This window comes from Hyalella azteca, unplaced genomic scaffold (assembly GCF_000764305.2).
Source record: "Hyalella azteca isolate HAZT.00-mixed unplaced genomic scaffold, Hazt_2.0.2 contig9753, whole genome shotgun sequence".
In the NCBI taxonomy this organism is placed as follows: Eukaryota; Metazoa; Arthropoda; class Malacostraca; order Amphipoda; family Hyalellidae; genus Hyalella; species Hyalella azteca.
In genome coordinates this window covers 25,561-44,740 of record NW_025939815.1, presented here as the reverse complement: position 1 = coordinate 44,740, position 19,180 = coordinate 25,561, and the positions used below count along the sequence as shown (strand labels likewise).

The 19,180-nt window shown below is 40.6% G+C and overlaps 1 protein-coding gene across 1 annotated transcript in view; it reads right to left on the bottom strand.

The window, feature by feature from the left end:
* Positions 1 to 6,063: 6,063 nt before the first annotated feature.
* The window catches only part of LOC108664796, a gene marked incomplete at its 5' end in the record, with an annotated part of 29,091 nt that continues 15,974 nt past the window's right edge, over positions 6,064 to 19,180 (bottom strand). The window contains 5 exon segments of the mRNA XM_018151489.2: positions 6,064 to 6,414; positions 6,946 to 7,084; positions 10,199 to 10,369; positions 10,544 to 10,625; positions 18,411 to 18,591. Coding sequence (XP_018006978.1) covers positions 6,212 to 6,414; positions 6,946 to 7,084; positions 10,199 to 10,369; positions 10,544 to 10,625; positions 18,411 to 18,591 — 776 coding nt within the window.

The window sequence follows — 19,180 nt, the reverse complement described above, 5'->3', positions numbered from 1 at the left end:
TGGAACATCACGCACGTGGTGTAACTGTTATCCATATCCGTCTCGGACAATTTTACGGCCGCAGTCTCACGGCCGGTCTCCGAGGAATATCTCCCAATTCTATTGCCCAGATCTATATTCCAAATTAATGAACGCAGCTCGAGGAAACTTGGTACGCGTATTCATTAGGGACTAACGGCGATGCTTAGCTCGTGAAAATTTTCTCCACTTCACCTTCATTCGGAGTTAAACGGTGGAACGGGCCGTAATTTACAGTGATCAAGACATTTCTTCTAAACTACCGAACAGAATTGAACGAAACTCTGACTGTGTATTTAAAACCACCCAGCGGTGATGTTTTGCTCGTGGAATTACTTTTATTTCGCCTTCTTTTACGAGATAAACGGCTATACGGGTAAACGACCTGCATTTCAGAGGCCGACTTTATTTGCAACGACCAAAAAATATTTCAATAAATACCGAACGGAACTCAATGTAACTTCGTACCCGTATTTATTAGACCTAAAGTTGATGTTTAGCTCGAGAAAGTTTTTTTGATTTCTCTTCGTTCGCTAGTTATACGGCAAACGTCGAATCCACTGTTGAACGTATTAATAAACATTCATATGCAGAGGATGATAGTGCAAATTCGAACTTTATTGCAGAGGATGATAGTGCAAATTAATGTTTCCACTTTGGCTTCACGAGCTTAACATCACCGTTTGGCGGCTAGGAATGTATATTCAAAATTTTGTTCAAATTTATTCAGTATTTTAAAAGAAATGTCTTGGTCACTGCGAATTTTGACCCGTTTGCTAAATAACTCACGAATGGAGGTGGAATAAAAATAAACTCCGTACAAAGGCAAAATCGAAAAAAATTGCCACGAGTTAAGCAGCACCATTTGGTGGCTAATAATGTAAATTCAAAATTTCGTTCAAATCTGTTCGGTATTTTAGAAGATTGCCATGATTTAAGATTGCCACCAAAGATTGCCATGATTGTCTCTCACCAAAGATTGTCATGATTGTCTCTCACCAAAGATTGTCATGATTGTCTCTCACCAAAGATTGCCATGATTGTCTCTCACCAAAGATTGTCATGATTGCCTCTCACCAAAGATTGCCATGTTTTTGTCTCACCAAAGATACAAAAAAAAAAACAGCGAAAAGAAAACATGTCAAGACAACGTAATGATTATGCAAAATGATCTTGCTAAAACTTTGCGCAAGCACGATTTTAGCACATGTCACTGAAAGTTCTATCAAACGCTTATGGCTACATCGATCTGTCTGATTTTTGGTGGAGAGATGCAGAAAAACATAGGGAACAAATCCTGACCTTACAATTTTTTTTAACTCTATTACTTCTCGAGTTACAGCCATTCAAAGTTGAGTATCTTTTTTTTTGGACACCCTGTGTACGCAAACACTCCCAGTAAAGCCCAAGACGCTACGGACGCAACGTGATGAAAGAAATTAAAGAAATTACCGATCAATGAATAATAAAATTATAATAATCACATCAAGTTTTCAATTGTTTAAATTTGCATAACCTAATCAGTCGATTAGGCACAACATAATTGGAACAGTGAGTTGTGTGTTCGAGACCCGAAACATGCTGTGAAAATTCTGCGATTTCGAGAATCAGCGACTTGATCTAGTGACCTAATCAACGCCTAAGATACTATTAATATTATTATTATTTTTTTAGTATTATTACTGCTATGCTTAGTTCAAACGAGATCGCTTAAACGCTTTAGTCGAAATATTCCGAAACGCCTAACTCCGTCATATCGAAACCTACAAAGATTTGATTAATGACAAAGCTAATAATTCACATTGCGCATTGAAGCCCATTGTTTGAATATTTCTTTGCTCTTCTGTTATTGGAGACCCTAAATAAACGACGGCCTTGTCCATTTCTTGACTTAATGACCATCAACATTACCTTGATCCATATAATGACTTCCATAAATAGTTACCGAACAGTGTATTTTTAATTTCTGATGCAACGTCTTGTTGCAATCTTTTAATACCATAGAGACGGATGCTGGCCCTCCGCACTGGTGAATCTCTCGAAGATAAGGGCAGCTTCGGAAAACATGAAAAATTGAATGAGGATTCCACATATGAAGCACAGTCTGAAACCTTGGCGACTCTCAAGACTTGCGTGTGCAACTATACATAAAGTTGAATTGAAAAGGTTGAAGAATGATGATGTAAATATGCACCAATCATCAAATTTCTATTCTAATTTCTATATAGTACCGCAAGATAAAATAATGAAACTCTGAGTGCAAGGAATGTTTTACCAAAGTTAATTCCAGGTTATGAGAGGGTTGTTTTTATTACGGTGCTTTATACATGAGGAAAGAATTAGCAAACCGTGTTTCCTCATCCGCAAGCGCCGGTGAGTCATTAGAAGTCGTCGAAAAAAGTTTGTGCGTGGTGGAAGAATTTGAGCGTGATAGTAATGGCCAATTTAAGTAGGCTTTTGATTAAGCAGTTTTCTCTTTGATGTAACTCAAGGTGAGGAGATGAAAAACGTCGTTACAACTGGGTAGCACTAAGTGATAACTTGAAGCATCATCGAATTAGTTTGTGAACTCACTCATCATTGACCGGCGTAAATGCTCACATTACGGCTGGAACTGGTGTAAACTGGTGTCGCTTCCCGACGAAAAAATATGTCGACTGCAAGATCCGGCTCCCATCTACTTTTCTCTGAGAGAGAAATTAGCCTGAAATTTGAAGTGGAAAGTATGTGAAGCTAATACTATCGGCTATTACTTTCTCCGCGTATAAGCACCTAAAGGCTTTGATTGAGAACAAAGGGCCTACGACCAGGCTCTGCTCTTCCCTATGAGTTTCTTTACAACTAAGGCTGCACTTTAATTCATGTAAATGAGATGGCGATATAAATTTTTCCATGCTTACTTAGCTATTTATTTACAAACGGTGGACAGTTACAAAAAATATCTAAACCTTTTATCAAAAGAGTTAAAATGTAAGTAATTTCAAGAAACTTTGAATATTAATGTCCACCAAGTCTGCGACTTATACACCTTTTTCGAGATGTTAACGGGTTATAATTTTTATTCTCCACTGAATGGTATACTCGCATTTCTTGATCAGTCTCTTTGTTGTATATTATTTTATTATTTACCAAAAACTAGTTTTGAACGATCATGCTCATACGTAAAGTGAAAACCCCATATATTGACTAGGCGTGGTGGAAAATTTGTGGGGAAACAGACGTAAATCTCACCTGTCAGTCTACGACGGGTGGTACGAAGAGGAACTCAATGAGGGGCCAGGAATAATAAGTGGCCAGTGGTCAGCTGAGGCTTATTAATTCTAGGCGACCGCTGGCTTTTACTCGGCCAATTAACGCCTCCCATTGTCCCAGAAAGGGTGCTGGCTTATATATCACATTACAAAGACTACAAGCTCATGAGTGGAAACTGACCGAGCTAAGGACAGACCGAGGAGTTCAAACGTTTCACACCGTTGTTGCGAATACTTCGCTCTCAGACTTCACTGCAGTCTGACTACCAGCTACCGAATGAGTTCCTAGACGGCTCGAGAGTAAATGGCAGGCTCGAACGTCCCATGATTGAAGCTCATTGTTCAAGTAGCGTATTTCTCCCGCTACAACAAGACACAAAACACTATAGACAACACGAATTTAGGAAACACACATAGACACACAGAGCCTTATCCAAATTCCACGAAATAATCGTCATACATGTTGCACAATAACAGCAATAGCACTCTACAGATATATATAGGTAGTGTGACTAAAACCTTTGGCAAAATTTGGCACACATGACTTCAATGCAAAATCATATAAGTAAACCTACACACAAAGCACTATCAGACTACCTCTAAGGCAGAAAAGCAACCATTAGAATTGACAATCACACAACACAAGTCCGTCGCTACAACTCCGCACAGGTGTTCCCGAAAGGGATTGTTTCTCCTCCACTCGATACAACTTCATGACCCAGGACCCTGACACCACTACTACCAACACCGATTTCTTAGCTTATGATGAGGATATAACCTAAATAACATCCGGACAAACCCTCAGAACTATGCAGCACGACCAACACAACACGTCATCCGACAGATCAATACATTCGAAAACAATAGCTGATTATAACAAACACCACTAAATTCAAAATCATTCCCATTAACAGAAGGACTAAATCAGGCACATTCATCGACAACACTCACATTCCACACATACAGCTGAATAGTATTGGGGTAAAAATCTACACCACGCAATTATCGGTACCATGTAACAGCCAGAAGAGCAATACCACTCACAAATCTGCAAGAGCAATACCACTCACAAAAATACGTAGCTTCTGCATTGAAACAGCTCTGAATTGAAACAGCCACTCGTGCACAGAAGTCAAATAAGAAAATTGGCCGTATGATTCAACAAAAACACACTGGTCAACGTGACATCTTTACAAACACTACGCGAACATTGTGACATCCCTAAGAAACACTACACGAACATTGTGACATCCCCAGCACATTCCTCCATGCACCAATCACGTAGAACCTGATCCACCAACAAGAACGTAAAACGGCAAAGATAGGACGTACGTACCTACTTCATCTTTGTTTAACTGCACTCAAAAAAGGTAATAAAGGAAATAAGGGACTACCACCCTCCCATCTTCCTCCCCTCCCGTGTAAATCATCCAAAGCCCCGACTGTTTTCCCTTCACCCTCAATCCAAACCAAACCCCCACATCCCTATATTCGACCCAGTTATGCGCGATGTGCCATTTTCATCTCACACTGTCTTCCATTTCTCCTTCCTCTTCTGGTCACTCTGCGCCACCTCTTGTTCTCTTCCACTTTTCCTAGCGGCACGTCAACAACAAAAACAGATCTACACTGGCGGAAGCCTATCATCTCTCTTGCATAAATGTTTTTTATCAGCCAAACAGTTTCATTAAAAATCATGGAAGTACCTTCTGAATCGCAAACTTATTATTATCATTTTAAAAATTGGCAAAAAATGAAAGATCAATTATGAAGTTGCTACAATTTGTGCTGCAAGTCCCTGAGCCTGTCAGGACAGATAGGCTGCGTCAAAATGAGTGCAGAAGCGATGTAAAGTCTGTACCTGTAATTGGCTCTTGAATTTTGCATCCTTCAATCGTTAGATGTGGGTGATGAGTAAGCTGGGATAAAAGGAACTGGGTTTAAATCAGGTAAATTAAGCTGGGTGTCGGAGGTTAAAAATACCAGATAAATAGCAGTCAGGTAATTGATATTACAAGCTGTAATGGAATGCCTCAAATATGTCCTATTTACGCTCATAAATTCATTCCGTCTTAGCCGTGAATTTTTTACTATTGTTTTAGAAAGAGAGCGGCTTTCCAATCACCAGACCTGCTTTGCTTAGGGAAATCGAAATAACTTCGTCCAGATTTTCTATCATCTTCAGGAACATCCAGGACCTTTTTCTTATTGGACTTGTAACAAAACGATTTTGATAGGCATTCATAGCGTTCGAAAATGTGTTCAATTTAGATATTCATTCAGATGACAATCATGTAGTTTCACGAACTGGACTGCATAAAGATCACTCAAGCGATCCGTTATTTTTAGTTAGCATATTCAATAGCGGTAAAAACACTGCATTATTTGTACTGCTTGTGCAAATTGTTGATCCAAATAGCGAACGCTTCCAGATTATGAAAAATAATGGTAAGCCCAGTTTTACTCTAAAACTCCATTAAAAAGTAATTTTTAATGACACGCCAAATAATGGACAGTTAGACGAGTAGCTTGTAACGAGTAAGACATTTTCGTTTAACTTCCATCATAGACTTGCAGGGTGGCCCAGTGGTTAAAGTTCAGAGTACCATGATTGGCACAGGGAGGCGCGGGTTCGATCCCTGCTCTGTGCGCCAGTTTCTGGTCAGAATCGGCGAGGAGGCCGGGCGGTTAAGCACAGCAAAATTAAAGCAGTGAATTGCGAGTTCAAGCCCGCAACAAGCTGTGAATGTTCTGCAATGTTAAGAATCGGCGACAGGCCTACGGCCTAATAAACGCTGAAACCGCTATTATTATTATTATTAACCACATTTTCTATCCACTCTTTAAATTGTGAGACAGCTGTGTAAATGATCGCTGTCTGGTTACAGCCCGGTATGATCTTGCCAGCTGACACCACGCCTGACACAGCCAAGACTTTTCGTTTAACTTCCATCATCAACCACATTTTCTATCCACTCTCTAAATTGTGAGACAGCTGTGTAAATGATCGCTGTCTGGCTGCAGCCCGGTATGATCTTGGCAGCTGACACCACGCCTGACACAGCCCAGCTCTCGGCGGAGTCGGGGCCCAGGTTCTGCATGCACGGCCCTCCGGACGAACCCCCCACAAGCTGATGCTTATTTTCTGAAAATTATACACAGATTATATGGGCAACTTAAGTTGTTTCTAACAAGAGGCCATACAAATTGATTTTAATTAATCCAATTTCAATAAATTGCATAACAACTTGCATGTTATTCTGCAATCACTGGGGACACATTTAGGAAGGATGCAATAGCCGTAGTCAATTTGCGTTGATATTACGTAAATTGTGTATTGCAACTACAAATGAGTTCCTATAGAAAATGCCATTTGTAGTAACCACTGCAGGTAGTTTCTATCGAAGTTTATTTCATATACCAGAACTATATTTGCTTGGTGATAGACGCTCTCCTTTCTACAGCCTTTACGATTCATGTACGCGATTAATTTAAGCCGAAGAATTATACTTTTTCATGAAATTGGGATCACAGTCACTGATTTTAAGCTCGAATAATAACAATACCAAGAATTTGGCAAAATTGTCTCACCCCCACCCAGGGGGGTGGGGGGCTCTCCCCATTTGACAAGAGTGTCTCAAGATTGTCTCACCCCCACTCTGACTGAGTGTCTCACCTAGGGCGAGCCCGCAGAACTGCGTTTCCTCGATGGCCGGGAACTTACACCAGGGGGCGGTAAACTCACAGTTCATGTCCAGCTGCTGCAGCACCACATCGTACTTGTGCTGTTTCTCACCGTTGGCGCGGCTGAACGCCTGGTTGTCGAAAGCTTTCATGAGTTAAACATTTTACTTTCTGCATCAGCGAAGCAGAGACTTTTGAGACGCCATGAGAGGAAAACACTGTGAAAACCATGCACACTGGAGGTTAATCGTCATCGTCGCTCGATATCTTTACCTTCATCATCCATCGTCATCTCTGCTCGATATCTTTATCGTCATCCACTTGTTAGTTGTTTCATGACAGCATCCTTAAACTCACGCAATTTTTATCAGTAACTAATTTTCTAATTCTATCTTCGGCAATATTTAAAACAACTACCACTAATGAACCTGCCACATATAAATAGGAGACCCAGTAATCAATTCCGGAAAGCGTGAACTCGCGCAAGTCTATCAGACATTAAATTGTTGGGACCGGCTTTTTCAGTAATCCAGAAAAGAATCTTCGACGCGTATCGCAGACTGATCTTCCAAGAAATTATTCTCAGACTAATTTTAACCATCGAAATCGATATTCATCTGCATACACAACCGACGAACGAATTCTCAAGCAATTGATCAGAAACAACATCTAATGTACAACCGACAACTACAGGCTACTCCTGATCCTATAAGAGAACTACGTTAACAATCCTCATCACAAGAAACAACACAGCGTCAAGTTTACAAAGCTTGAAGTAAATAAATCTTATACCCACATACACGTGTAACCACGGCGAGCCGCACAGGCGTTCGTACATCGGCATGATAATTACCCTATCAAGAACGCTCACAAGCAGGGTTGGCAATAATTAAATCAAAATGATTAAATCATGTGATTAAAGCACTTGATTTTTTTATAAAAAAATCATGATTTTTTTATTTTTTTTTTATTTTTTCATATATTTAAAAATATTGAGTGGCAGTCTTTAATTTATATTGAGGTATTGTTATTCACAGTTCAGTATAAATGTCCTATGAATGACAAATTGGTATATAAACTTGTTGCCTTTAGTGTGTATTAGGTTCCAATAAATTGAATGTTTTTGGTACAGAGACATAAAGTGTGCAATACATTGTACGTAGCTAGCAGCTTAGCTAATTCTTATAAGGCTATAAGTAGTCTTTAACTATTTGACTATTTGTTATATATTGATTACAATATACAATTTAAATGTGTTAGCTAGCTTATGCAGGGTGGGACAGAACTGATTGAACAGTTTTGAGGCAAAAAAAAAAAGAGTAATGGAGGTACATAAAGAAGAAAGTTTATTTTCCTCAAGATTAGCATAACATACCATTTAAAATACTGTACTTATGTTTTTGAAAACAATATCAGGAAGATGGTGTCTGTTAGCTGCATCACACTGTTGGAGTCGTTCTCGGAAGTTTCCTACAGCACGTTCACACATATGGCGAGGTATGGCCATAACATCTGCTGCAATAATCCGTTCCCTTAGCTGTGGTAGGGTGTGAGGGCGACTTCTGAACACCTTTCTTTTAGATGTCTCCAAAGAAAGAAATCACAAATGCTCAAATCAAGTGACCTCGCAGGCCACTGTAAATCACCCCTCAGAGACACCAGACGTCCGGGAAAAATGTGTCTCAAAACATTGAGTGACATTCGGGCTGTGTGAGCTGTAGCCCCATCCTGCTGGAACCACACGTCTCCCAATGCTTAATTTTCATTAATGTTTTCCATCCTGGGCTGTAATAAATTTTGCAACATTGCAGCATAGCGATCGGAATTCACTGTATATGGTTACTCCCTCCTCTGAGAACGACTCCAACAGTGTGTTGCAGCTATCGGCCCCCAGCTTCCAGATATTGTTTTCAAAACATAAGTATTCTAAATGGTATGTTATGCTAACCTCTAGGAAAATAAACTTTCTTCCTTATGTACCTCCATTACTCTTTTATTTTACCTCAAAACTGCTCAATCGGTTCTGCCCCACCCTGTATATTGAGAGGTTGAGATTGTATTGACCTTTTAGGCAATTAGAAAGATTTTCCACCCTAATACGAGTATTCCAATTAAAATATTTAATTACAATCCTTAAATATGTGAATTTAAAACTAGAAACAAAACAATTACAATTATAAGACTATATATAAAATAATAAAATGCAGTGAATGGATATAAAATATTTGAATTGTGCACATGTTTATTTCAAACAGTGTTAGATTTTCTCTTAACTTGAGTCTCGTTTCAAGTCGTATGAGGTTTGTTTGGTTATCGTTCAGTTTATGTTTAGTATTGGTTTATTGGTCAGAATTAAATGGGAACAGTGCAGTCAGTTACTCAGTCACTACTAGTTGGTGTGTATAGAGGTTAGAGTCTGGTAGATTTATAGGACATAAAACTAGTAGATCTATTGATAGTGCTGTGCACTGTGCTATCAGCTACCTATCTGTTATGTGACTCTTCAATGTTTAGAAGATTTGCAATCCTGAAGTGTTTTTGTATATTGAAGCCAGTTAAATGGTCAATATTTAGCTCATTACCTTGCTCCATACAAACTTTACAAAGCTGATGAATAGACTTATCAATAATTGTTTACCTCAAAATCCCTAAGTGGTAAACACCACCTTGGCCTGTTGGCCATTATTGAAGGCAATAAGTGCCCTTTTTAGCCATCCATTATGATCCATATACTGTTATTGTTAGTAGGCTAATTGCAACATAAAAAATAACACTTCAAGAAGACAAGAAAGCTGAAAAAATAAAAAAATCAAATAAATAAAAAAATAATGAAAAAATAATTGATTTTTGATTTTTTTTATTTAAAAAAAATAAAAAAAAATCACCAATCCTGCTCACAATGCATTTAGCTTCTGGAGGAGCCAAAAAAAAAAACGCATACAATGGACTGCCACAATACCAGATAAACCCGGGAGCAACTGGCACAGAATACAGAAAAATCTATCTCACGAACCGGACTTCAGCAGACTACATATAATGGAATCAATTTTAATTCTACACAACAATCCAAGCCTAAACGAACCAATCAGTTGGATCACAGCGCGCCACGAATCTTCACAGCTGGAATAACTGCACACTGTGTAATTATTGACCAAAACACACTATAATATTTATTTACAAAAATCGTAGAGGTATGGCAATCGACGTTCAAAGTTTGAATTGTACGATTCGTCCATTATACCAACCAGCACCGAAGATTCCGAGAGGATGCCTTCTCCGTAGAGGTCTATGCAGGCTGGGTACATTTCCTCACTGAACGTCAAGGGATTATCCAGCCTCACCAAAGCGATGTCATTGAGTGGGTTTGTAGTCCTTGTCCCAGGCTTGTAGTCGGGATGAAGAACCACTCTTGCCACCTTTTTTGTACAGAGAGAAGGCTTTGAGCCAGACTTTGACACTCTTGTTGGGATTATTGATAGAAACAAAAATTGCTGACATTAAATTCAGCTCGGAAATGTCGACACAAAAAACTGAGATTTGATCAGAGTGCAAAATAGAGGCTAATAACTTAGACAGTAGAACCGACTTACGTATCTATCGTTATGATTGGCTGTTGCTCGTTGCACCCTTAGGTCGCGAACGTCTACGGTCTGGTTCCTGCTCTCCTGCGACCTGCGGCACCCAGGATGCATAAAAACTATCAATTGGCACGATAGAAGAAGCCGAATATTGTGATTCGCACTTGATTGATGCCAAATCGGGAAATTTTGTATAATGTTTCGATTGGTTTACATCTGCCGAATCAAGCAGGCGTATTGGTAAAGATAAAAATCACGTGGGTCTTCTCAGCATCTATAGGTATTGACATTAGCACAAAACACACGCAGCATAGCTGCAGATTGATTTGAAATGTATTCCACCATGCTTTCCCTACCACTGACCGAGCTAATGTCAGAGGAGGAACATCGGCGACATCCGCAACGCAGTCGACCATGTATTAGGTCAACCATGACGTTACACCATCTGACGGTTTAACCCTTTAACATCGTTTTTACGTTATAAGATATTTGTGGAGTAATTTCGCTATTATTCCAATGTTGCTTTGAGATCATTGCATATACTTTCGTTAAATTTGAGCCGCAAATTGCGCAAACCACACGACGGCTTAGCCTTAACCCTAACTCATGTGGATGAAGTGCTTGCCACTGGAAATAGTTGGTCATTGCAATCTCTTTGACCATTATTTCGAATTTTTCATCAAACTTGATCTTGTAGTGAACGCATCAAAATGTATTATTTCGTTTTGGGATTAATTTAATAATAAGTCATCTTCAGGGTAAATGTATATAAGTAGCTTGCACACACTTCTATTGGTTATTTAAAATAAACTGGAAAGACCAATGACTTTTTAGCTTAATCACCATCTAGAGATTCCACGACTGCAACACTACCTCGCCTATGCTAGATCACAGACTAGTCATTCGCATGGTTACCTTTCCTTGTATTACTTAAGAACACGAAAACGGGTATTTTGTCTGAGTAACTCCTCTTGTGGCTTCCCTCAAATGTCAAGATGTAAGAAGAAACACTGAAATCAAGTTTGTTTTGAGACATCCTGCAGCTGCCTGGGAGAACTTTTAGTTCAAATAAAATCTATTTTCTTGGCAAACCTTGGAACTAAACCTAGTGAGATCCCACAATCTCACACATTTTAGTTAGAGATCCCCTGGAGGCACATATAGACATACTGTAAATGATTGTGTTGTTTCAGGAAAGGGCATATAGACAGATTATAATCTTGACCTATTGTCGCTTCCTCCAGCATTGCTTTCGATTAATCCACTATATAATTTCTACCACTATATTAATGTGAATCTTAAACGGCAATTCTTGCTGGGTGACGCCTGTCGGAAACCACTACTGCCGTGCTTCGAATGGACTATCATGATCCCTTCCCTGAAGAACGTAGCCTACAACACATCTTGACTGTAACATTATCAACCGCACGCCACCTGATAGATCACATCAATTGAATTAGATCAATCAGCCCACAGGAAAATAAGCCTGGCGTCGTATGGCCCAGCGTCGTCTGCCAACACGCGAAAAAATTTTACACCACCCAGACGGAGCGCGCCGGAGCCGTCCGTATCTGTCCCGTGTGTCGAATCAGCCGACGGTCGAACGGCCACGCGTCGTACGACGATAAATTTTGGAACAGAACTATGCTATCTGGAACCTAACCCCTGATGCTGTGAGCTAAAAGTTACGTAATTTAGCGAAGCTGCGGAAGTCACTCGCCGGCGGACGATAGAGTTTGGAACAGAACTATGCTTTCTAAAACCTAACCCCGGATGTTGACCTAAAAGTGACGGTCTGGTGGTGCACGGCAGGATGCATGCAGTTCCACTGGCGACCTGGGCTGGTTGGTCGCAGTCCACTGTCCGCAAGTTACAGTTCGAGCTAAAGTCAGGGTATGAAGTGATGATTCGATGCAACGTTCAGTGGTGCATAACCATTACTCTCTGGGCTATTCGTTTCAGAATGTGGTGGCGTAATGCTCCTAATATTTAAGCAAGTTGATGTCACGGGCTGTTTACCGACGGATGACTTAATCCGCGGCTGATTGGTGATCATCCGGAAATATGCTAGGCGTTCCTTTCAAGGCTGCTTGGTGCACAAATATAGTGGTGCACGGCTGCGTACCCGTACTCGAGCTTTCCGGTGCGCCCATACGTCTCGTTTCATGTAGTTTTGGCATTGGCGGGCAATGAACCCACAGACAATGAAATAAAAAAAGCTTGGATCAAATAAACTCATAAAGAAACCAGTTATGAAGATGCACTTGCACCAGTAATGAAGATGCACATAATCGGGCGCAAAAGATGCACCTGTTTATAGGAACACGCACACGTAAATAATTTATACTGTCTCCTCACCACCGATAGCATCACCACGATATCGAGCGGTCGGAATTGTCGTACACGGAAATGGCTCTGCTTGAGACCAGATATTCGGTCCTTTCTTTCTCATAATTTTTAAAAATGGATTCGAGTTCACAATTGTGAGTTTGAAGAATGAATTTGATAGGAAACATTTTAAATTAATGACTGATAAAATAATGGCGGCGTATTTAAAATGGGAAAACCCTAAAAAATACTCAACAGAAATTAGGGCAGAAATCACTTGCAGCCGAGTTAGTAGCGTGACACAAAAACCCGTGGCGATTAGGGTTAAGCTTTACAACCGTGTACACCGATTATCGGCTCGGCCTTGAACCTAAACCAAATCTAAATAAATATTTGCTACAAGAAATAATACCTTATTATGACAACTACGTCCGTTAATTAGGATTTTTATCATATTGATTAAAGAAGAGAAAAGCAATGTGGGTAATAATCTGGCAATGATGGGCAACGGTTTGTAACAGTTGCCAGATAGTACCAACCTACTATTTGCGGCTAATTATTCCATTCAAATAGTATATTCACTTTTGCTATTATGTATCAGCTCATTCATTTATTTATTAGCTCATTAGGAATGATAAATTAATTATAACTAATAATACTTATTAACAATTAATATTGTGTACAAATGAGCAGTATATGGAGAAAGTACCTAATTGTACCCCGCGGCTGCACGTGGCCTGCTGGTGGTGATGGGATTGGGATCTGATTTCTGCCCTAATTTCTGTTAAGTATTTTTACCGTTGCCAATCATTGCCAGATTATTACCCACATTACTTTTCTCTTCTTTAATCAATATGATAAAAATCATAATTAACGGTCGTTACTCCACGAATATCTTATAACGTAAAAACGATGTTAGAGGGTTAAGCCGTATGGTTATTTCAAATCTCTAATTGTTCCTACAGTGAAGAATAAGGCAAATATATTATATACATAAATTTTGGCCCAAAAGTTGCTTTTCCTGAAGTTAAGATGTAAAAAGTTAGGTTGAATAGTTTTTGATTTATTATGCGTGAGAGATTTACCGTGTCCCAAGTAAGCTAAGACTTCGGGTGTAGGCTGGAGTTCCCGGCTTCGATCCCAGGTAAGGTTGAAGATTCTTCCAGTGGAAAATTAAAGGTAAATGAATACATAGGGTTATTAATAGCTACTTGCTATACGATCCTCATATATGATGTAGTAATTGTCCAGCTAAGGATGTCAAATGCAAAAACTGTAACAAAGTAGGACATTTCGCCAAAGTTTGTAAATCTAGGACTTCTTTTGCTACAACAGCCATGTTCTATCGTGGGGATCGTACCGTCAATTCTCACGACACCCACGAAACGTTACCAATTGTATTGGCACTAGGTGCGCCGTATCCTACTTGTTTGTCTCGTGCAGCAACTACGGTAACAGTGAAGGGCATGAAGATTAGTGCATTGGTAGATTCCTGTAGTTCAGATAGCTTCATTCATGCAAACTCTGCAAATGTGCTTGGGCTCAAAGTCGTCTCATGCCCCCAAGAGATCTCTATGGCAACAATGTCACATAGTGTTAAGTCGCTAGGATATTGCTACCTCGATATAACTCTGGATGAACAACGCTACCCAGGTACGCGCCTGGGCGTTTTGAATGATTTGTGTTGTGAAATTTTATTGGGGGCAGAACTTCCAGCAGCAACATAAGAGTCTAGGCGTTCTTTGACATTTGTGTACGGAGGCGGAAAACCCCCAATGGTTGTTGACAATAGTAGTGGGAGCTGTGCGCTTACGGCTGCTGCTGTGCCAGAGCCACACCTGTTCCCTAACTTGCCACCTAATTGTAAGCCTATAGCTGCTAAATCCCGACGTTTTAGCAAGGACGACCAGGAATTCATTGCCGAGCAGGTGTCCCTCCTGCTCAAAGAGGGCATCATTGAGACCAGCACCTCTCCATGGAGGGCGCAGATTGTTGTCGCTAGAGACCCTGCGAACCGGCATAAGAAACGAATGTGCGTAGACTATTCTCAGACCATCAACCAATATACCGAACTAGATGCGTACCCGTTACCTAGAATCGATGATATGATGAACAAGCTTGCTGGTTACAAAGTATTTTCAACATTTGATCTTAGAAGCGCATATCATCAGTTAGAGATTCGTGATGAAGACAAAAAGTTTACTGCATTTGAAGCAAATGGAAGGCTTTACCAATATTCCAGAATCCCATTCGGTGTGACAAATGGCGTGGCAGTGTTTCAGCGCGCAATGGACAAGATAGTCGAAGATGAAAACCTAAAGTGCACCTTCCCTGACAACATTACTGTGGCCGGAAGAACTCAAGCGGAACACGATTATAATCTGCAACGATTTATGCAAGCGATCAAGCGTCGAAATATGACGCTTAATGAATCTAAAACTATAAAATCAGTGCCGAACGTCGATATTCTTGGTTATTGCGTGGGAAACGGAGTCATTAAACCGGACTCGGAGAGACTTCGTTCTCTTCAAGAGCTCCCACCACCAACAAACAAGTCTTCCTTGCAGAGAGCTCTGGGTATGTTTGCTTACTATGCGAAATGGATTGAAAATTTTTCAGACAAGATTAATCCGCTGGTCGACTCCAAATCCTTTCCACTCTCCCAAAGCGCCCTGTCAGCATTCGGAAACCTGAAGGCTGAACTAGCCAGCGCAACTCTAAGGTCAATTGACGAGGAACTGCCGTTTGTGGTGGAATGCGATGCTTCAGAAGTTGCGGTGTCAGCAGTCTTGAACCAGGGTGGACGTCCAGTTGCCTTCATGTCAAGAACTCTACATGGGAGTGAATTGCACTACCCAGCAGTCGAGAAGGAAGCAACGGCCATCGTGGAAGCGGTGCGTAAATGGAGCCATCTGGCTAGACGTCCATTCACATTGATCACGAATCAACGTTCAGTTGCCTTCATGTTGGACAGAAGGAAAAGGACAAAGTTAAAGAACAACAAGATACAATTGTGGAGATTGGAGCTTGCATCATTCAGCTACTCGATAAAATATCGTCCAGGGAAGGATAATGTAACGGCAGATGCTCTAACAAGGGCTTTTTGCTGTTCCGCCCCCTCGTCATCAACGCTCGTTGAAATTCATAATGGACTTAGTCATCCAGGGGTTAGACGACTGCTACACTTCGTTAGACTGAAGAACCTCCCATTCTCAACCGAAGATGTTAAACGTACATGTGCTTCATGCAAAATTTGTGCTGAATTGAAACTTCGTTTCTTCAGTCCTCCAAATGGAACCCTCATGAAAGCCACCCAGCCAATGGAGCGCTTAAGCATCGACTTCAAGGGACCTCTTCCATCAGCTACGAAAAATACATACATCCTCACATTAGTAGATAAATATTCCCGCTTCCCCTTCGCTTTCCCATGCCCTAATACTCCATGCTCCACGGTGATAAAATGTCTGGAAACCGTCTTCACCCTCTGTGGTATGCCTAACTACATCCATTCAGACAGGGGTTCTTCCTTCATGTCTTCGGAACTTAAAGAATACCTGTCGCAGAAACGAGTGGCTACAAGTAGAACTACTCTTTATCATAGTATAGGCAACGCACAGTGCGAAAGGTATAATGGAATTATATGGAAGTCGGTACAACTTACATTGAAAACTTACCATTTGGCAGAGCATCAATGGGAAACGGCGCTGCCGATCGCATTGCACTCAATCCGTTATCTGCTTTCAACTTCAACGAATGCCACACCACATGAACGGTTCTTTGCTTTGCACAGAAGACCATCACATGGTGTTTCGCTTCCATCCTGGTTAGGATCACCAGGCCCAGTTCTTCTTAGAAGATTCATTTGTCATTCTAAGCAAGATCAACTGGTAGACGAAGTGGAGCTCTTGGATGTTAATCCAACGTACGCTCAGATAAGGCACAAAGACGGTCGGGAATCGACCGTTTCGGTGCGGGACTTGGCTCCATGTTCACAAAGTACACAGCCAGATTTGCAAGAACCCGAAACTTCGACAGAAAATGCTTCACCAGAAGCGGACCGCATCAAGAGGGATTCTGAAGGAGAGGTGGTTCCAACTGGAACAGATTCAGTTGAAGGAAATTACCAAACAGTACCCTCGGTTACTTTAAGGAGATCTTCTCGTCCGTCCAAGCCTCCAAAGCGATACGGTTTTGAATAAATAGCTTCGTAGGCGGACGTATTTCCTGTTTCGTTTGCGTTTACTATAGTTTAATTGTTCTCCTATGTATCCTGCTTCACAATATGATCAATTCGTTCATGTGTCCATAATAAACCGACTACCTTTGGTTTACATTTTTCAGGCGGGAAGAATGTCATGAAATTTCTGTTGTAGCTCCCACATGTACCTAGAATTCCGTACTATAGTTCCTACTAGTAAGTTACTTCGCTCTAGAACTAATGACCATTGTTAGCATTGACTCGGCTCTTGTACGTTCAAGACCTACAACTACTGTTCTCCTTCTAAGTATTCTGTAAATAGTTTCGTTATGTGTAAGACCTTCACATATGAATATATTCTTATTACGTTACCGTTTTCCTGTTTTATAGTAGTGTTATTTTGTTCCAGGATGTTACGTTCTTGTTGAATAAAGCTCTTGATGAGTTATCTCCGCTTTTGCTTACAACAACTACATGACAATAGTTGGATAATTAAATAGGGTCGATTCAAATTTAAAAAACAACCTTTTATCGATGTGATTTTAACGTGACAATTTCAATGTTGAGACATCGTCGTACTAGTTCTGTAATTTCAAAGTTTAATGCAACGTCAACGCGACGTTGCGTGAATTACACTAATTAAATTTTCATTCTGGACTTGTATTCAACAGGATTTCAACGTCGCGAATGACGGTTGCTCCAACGTTTACTTAACCAGGCAATGCCTGCTGGAATATGCTTATATTATATATCTCTGCTAGGTCGAGGGAGAGTGCAATTTGTACAGTGCTCTTAGCCTTCTGAATCCTTATGTCTGAGGTCGAGTAAGTTTTTTATGTAAAGGTGATCATAAAGTCAGTTTTTAAGTATTTTGTCTACTATATCATTTATTTCATTTTTATTCAGGAAAATAACAATTAAATACGTTGAAGTTCGAAATCACCAGTTTACCCTACAGACCACTTGAGATCGTATATTCGACTCGGAACAACTGCACGTGGTACTGAGCACAATCTCAATTGTGGGCACTTATTGCTGTACTTATTATCTCAACTTTTGGACCAGCGTCAGGCACCAACGTAGGTGTGGACGGAGACGTCCAGAATCTTTTACGAGGTATCAGATTCTAAGACAGCTTTAGTGAGCAACCTCGATTCCTGCTGAGGCAGAATTGCGCAGAAATCATGTCTGCTGATGCAGTGCGCAGCAGTAAGCAGCCATGAATCCTGATAACGTATGAATTATACTTGATGACGCAGTGCGCAACGATGATTCCTGATAAAACAGGAATCATACCTTATGACGCAGTGCACAACAGTAAGCAGCCATGAATTGATTAGGTATAAATTATACCTGACGACACAGTGCGCCGCAGTAAGCAGCCATGATTCACTGATGAGAGTGGCGCTGCACTCATAGCGCTCTCTCTTCTTGAGCCCCAGCACCCACGGGAAGAGATTGCGCTGGTTGTAGAATTCATTTAATCCCAGTCTACTCCCACCAGTGCTGCGGTAGCGAGGCCTCCGCCCACAAACTGCGCAGAGCAATCGAATCGAACTAAAATTATGTTAAACATCTACAGTCCCAACTACACCATTACTTACAAGCGATACAATCTTCATCATTGTTTCAATCAATATTCATCATTGTTATCAAGGCAGGATGGCCCAGTGGTTAGGGCAGGGTGGTCCAGTGGTTACAGTTCAGAGTAGCAAGATTGGCGCGGGTTCGATCCCAGCTCTGTGCGCCAGTTTCTGGTCAGAATCGGCAAGGAGGCCGGGCGGTTAAGCAATGCAGAATTGTAGCAGTGAGTTGTAAGTTCGAGACCGCAAAATGCTGTGAATGTTCTGCGATGTTAATAATCGGCGACAGGCTTATGGCCCAATAAACGCTGAAACCGCTATTATATATATATTATATCACCTTCACCGAAAGATCATCCTATTACAAAAATTACATGAAATAAATAGAACGAAAACAAATTAATAATGAAGCGAAAACGCCTTCAGAGTACTGTCATCTTAATTTCCAGGCATTATTCGCTGATGCATATATTTCAAATATTGAACCATTACCCTTCACTCCTCTGTGTGAACAATTCATCGGCCGTGATGGGATCGCTC